Source organism: Pipistrellus hanaki, assembly GCF_964339955.1.
Source record: "Pipistrellus hanaki genome assembly, chromosome: X".
NCBI classification, from domain to species: Eukaryota; Metazoa; Chordata; class Mammalia; order Chiroptera; family Vespertilionidae; genus Pipistrellus; species Pipistrellus hanaki.
In genome coordinates, this window is record NC_140524.1 from 37,736,609 (window position 1) to 37,741,280 (window position 4,672).

At 38.8% G+C, this 4,672-nt stretch overlaps 1 protein-coding gene across 1 annotated transcript; it reads left to right on the forward strand.

Moving 5' to 3' along the window:
* Positions 1–1,091: 1,091 nt before the first annotated feature.
* LOC311614801 (E3 ubiquitin-protein ligase RNF168-like) lies at positions 1,092–2,423 on the forward strand (the record flags this gene model as incomplete). The annotated part of the gene is made up of 1 exon (XM_084869940.1): positions 1,092–2,423. The coding sequence occupies one exon, from the start codon at positions 1,092–1,094 to the stop codon at positions 2,421–2,423; it is 1,332 nt and encodes a 443-aa protein (XP_084726066.1).
* Between the last annotated feature and the right edge of the window lie 2,249 nt (positions 2,424–4,672).

The window sequence follows — 4,672 nt, forward strand, 5'->3', positions numbered from 1 at the left end:
TGGATTATATTGCCACAGCAATAGTAAACCGGAAATCCTGTTTCGAGTGAGTTCCCTTTCCTACTTCCAGGACAGGGTCAGGTGGACCATAGTGCCCTAGCAATAGTAAACTGGAAGTCCTGCTTCAGGGGATACCGCACTTCTTACTTCCAGAACAGGGCCAGATGGACCAAATTGCCACAGTAATGGTAAACCGGAAATCCTGCTTGAGGGGAACACCAATTCAACTTCCAGAAAAGGGCCAGGTGGACTATATTGCCACAGCAACAGTAACCGGAAGTCCTGCTTCGGGGCAGCCCCCCTTCCTACTTCCAGGAAAGGACCAGGTGGACTATATTGCCACAGCAACAGTAACCGGAAGTCCTGCTTCGGGGCAGCCCTTCTTCCTGCTTCCAGGACAAGGCCAGGTGGACCATGGTGCCACAGCAATCGTAAACCGGAAGTCCTGCTTCAGCAGTGCTTCCGGGGCAGGGCCAAAGCACAGTTGTTCCAGAGACTTCGTCCTGAGCTGCTGGCCCTGAAGGGGCGCTCCCGGACTGTCTCTGGCTTGACTACCTGAAGCCAAAAAGTCATCCTCACCTGGTGAGGGGGAGAGGGGAATTTGGTGTGAACCTCGCTGGCCCCACGCCAGAGAGCCACCTGTGAGTCCTGCCGGAACTTTACCTCTGTCCCTCCTGCCGAAACCTTTACCTCTGCTCCTCCTGCCGAAACCTTTATGTCTGACCCTCCTGCCGAAACCTTTACCTCTGCTCCTCCTGCCGAACGAAACCTTTATGTCTGACCCTCCTGCTGAAACCATTACATCTCTCCGTCCTGTGGAAACCATTACGTTCCTCTGTCCTGCCAAAAACGTTACGTCACTATCGTGGATCAACCGGAAGTTTGTCCTAAACTCGGACTGATACACACGGTACTTCTGTTTACCTGGCTTGCAGAATCCCTCTTGCTTTAAGACGAGTCTCTGAATTCTGATAGGCGTTAGACATATTTAAACACAAAACTGTCCATTGTCTTCCTCCATAATTGGACAGGAAATACTATTCTTTCTCTTCTGGGTGCTGCTGTTGACTATATCTAATTAGCACATTAAAATGGCGGTGCCTGAAGAGGCCATCCCTCCTTTGTCTGAATACCAGTGCAAGGTCTGCTTAGAAATTCTGATCGAGCCTGTCACACTACCTTGCAATCACACGCTCTGTAAGCCATGCTTTCAAGTCCTCGTAGAACAGTCAAAGTTATGTTGTCCTGTCTGCCGCTTTCATATCGCTGGATGGACATGGCTCAATACCCAAAGAAATACCCTTGTCAATATGGAATTGTGGGAGAAAATTAAAAAACACTATCCAGAAGAATGTACTCTGAGAGTCTCTTGCCAAGAATCACAAGGAAGCTATAATGATGCTCAGCCAGTTCCTCTGATAAGTGAACCTGGAGAATTGAGAAGAGAATATGAAGAGGAGAAACGCAAGATGGAGGCATTGCAACGAGCCGAGGCAGAAGAAGAAAACAAAGCCAGTGAAGAATACATACAGCAGTTATTGGCAGAGGAGGCAGAAAAAAGGAAAAGAGAGATAGAAAGACAACTGAAAGGGGATAGAGAGCTAGCAAGAAAGATAAGCTTTGATATTAATTTTGATGAGGAAACTGGCTGGGCTAATCGAGTCACAACCAGGTCACAAACGAAAAGAATGAACCAACAAACAAACACTGGCGATATTCACGAACATCTGTCACCTCTATCTCAGCATGGGCCAGAAGTTGTGCAAGAAGGCAAGAAAAACTCCATGTCTAAGGAGAGTGACAGTAGTGATATAGAGAGCCCTATGTGCCAAGGCACAGAAATTAAGGAAGATATTCTAACACTTTCTTCTCAAATGTGTCATGAAATTCAAGAACAAGGTACAATGTCTTCAATAGAGTCGCCTATGCGTCAGTTATGTGCCAGTGGCACAGAATTGTGCCTTGAAGGAAAAGCCAAAATGAAATCAAGCAGGAATGATGAAGAGGAGGAACCTAAAGCCAGCACTTCCTACTCTAGAGAAGAAGCTGCAGTTGAGCCTCCTGGCAACAGAGAGAGTGTGTGCATTATGTCAGATATGGCACAGATAACTGAGACAGAAAATGCAGAATCTTACCCACAGGGCAGTAAAAAAGATGTTTTCAAAAGAAAACAGGAGTCTTTGTTTGAAACAGCAGGGGATCCAGGCTCTTCTGCAAAAAGAGGGAGAATGTTCCCTGAAGCTTCCTCAGACCAAGAGGAAACAGAAGTCGCCTTCATTCCAATGCCCTTAGATTTGGGACATGTACTTTTTGAGAGAGAAGACCAAGAAGATCAAGATAGGTTATCAGCATTAAATCTTTGCAGAGAGGAGAATGAAAAACAAATAGAGCCAACCCTGCCAAAAGGATCCCCAGATGAATAGCTGTTATCTGCTATGTCCTCATCTCCAGACAAACTGCTAAGTGGAGAGAAGAATTCCCAAGATAGCAACTCCAAAAGACAAACTGATATAAAGCCTTCAAAACCATAGAGAGGCTCAGAAAAGTAAAACTGGCAACCTTCTTTGAAGATCCAGTTGTAACATCCAGTTACTGTTCACACATGAAAGATGCCAAGGTCTACTAGAGATTACTGCAAAGAGCTCACTCCTTGCAGCCTAAGTTGTCTAGGAAAAGAACTTGAATGTTTCAGAGATAAAGTAATAAGTGGGTGAAGGGAGTGTTTTATAATCTAGTAAACGTTTGTTTTGTTGTGAAGCTTTCTTTTCTTCAAAATAGGCATGTTTTATGGCCTTTTGTCATCTTTTGTCCTGTAGTAATTCAAGCAAGATTATACTATGCTGACTAGTTAAGGAATCCAGGTTTAAAATCTAACTTTTCTTGCTACTTTCCATGTATTTGCAAAGCACTTGAAATGCATCTTACATAACAGTAAAGGAATCTAGTTACCATCTTCTAATTATTTTAAGCATTATAGCATTTTCTTTTATTTAAAGTGTGTTAGAATCAACATGAAATCAGAAAATCAGTTCTCTGGAAATTAGGATTAATTTTAAGAAAAGAAACTAGACTCTTGATGCAAAAGGAGTTAAGAGTTTGCAGTGAGGCTGAATGGAGCAGGCTGATAAATTGGAAGCACTGGAACTGAGCTGGTGATCAGAAATTGGTCCAGGATGGAGTAGTAGGTATAATTTGGTTAAGCATTCTCCCTCGTCCTTTCTTTGCTGAATGGCACACAAAACATTTGGATTTTACAACTTTTCACACCATAGTATGTGGTGTCAAAATCAAAATTAGTTACTAAATTACCTAAAATTTAGGAAATTCACATTACTCTTAGTTTGCTATTCCAGGGGAGGGTTGAGAGAGAATTTATGTAGGAGAGTTATATAACAATATCTTATGCTGGGGAACCTCAGGCATAAATAACTGTTTATTTCCTTATTATTTGTATTAGTATTGACTTTTATTGGTGTTTATGGAAAGAAACAGAAAGTATGATATTTGGGTTTTGCCCTTTATTATGCCTCAGTTAAATCAGAAGACAGAGATTTCATTTTGTGAAATTTAACTCTTATCCTTTGTTTCATTAATATGAACAACCTTGAGCAAACAATGGTTTTAAAAGTATTTCTGTTAATGTCTAGTTATCCTTTTGAGGTTAAAAAAAATGTCCTTGGGCTAATTTTAGCTTAAATTTGTAAATATTTTTATACATGATTGAGATTTTTCTACTCCAAATTCTGTTAATCTTTGCACACTTGATGGCATCTGCTTCAAATATTAATTGCGTAATTATCGGTCGAATTTTGATGATAATTTAAAATTTAGTTTGCCCTTTCTCAAAAGAAAAAAGTGATTGATGTCTGAGTAGTGATTGTGCTGAAATTAAGTATTGTCAGAAACTAACCAATTTGTATAAATAGACTAAAATCCATCTTCTCATCAAACTGATATTTTTCTAAGAGTAATTTTACATTTCACTTTATGGTGGGCATTATGGAAATGCCTCAAATTACAAGTTATGTAATTTAATCTTCCTGAAATAGACCATAACCCAAAAGCGGGAAAATAGTGTTATGTATTGAGGATTTATATTATTTGAGAACTTATTTTTCTGTGAAGAAGTCTTCCTGACTAAAGTTGGTTTTAAGATAAATTTATTGTATTTTCATATTTGTTCGCCCTTCTTACTGTGTCTTGTAATTTTTATTTTTTGGAACAAATATTATATATCAGATTGTTCTGGTTTATGTTTACATTTTTAAAAAGTTCATCATCTATTTTTAGTTGTCATTATATTATATTGTAAAGTGTAGAATAATGAACTAGTCAGTTATATAGCATTTTCTGTGGCTCATTGTTGTGTAATGAGCATTTGTAATAAGCAAGTGAGAATACAAATTTAGTAGTTTAGAAGTTATAACTAAAGTTGTAATGACTGTATTTTTTCAAAAGTTCTCTTAATTTGAAAAATTACTTCATCTAAATTTTATGCTCATTTTTGACATGTTTTTTTTTCCTTAGGTTGTTTTATTTAAACTGGTTGATTTTTGGAAGTTAAAATAATTGAAACTAGACTTACACATTTTAGTGGTTAATATTTTGGAATAGAAATATTTGTGACATTTTCATAGACTAAGAAAAACTCTTAAATCTTTTTTTCAAATAT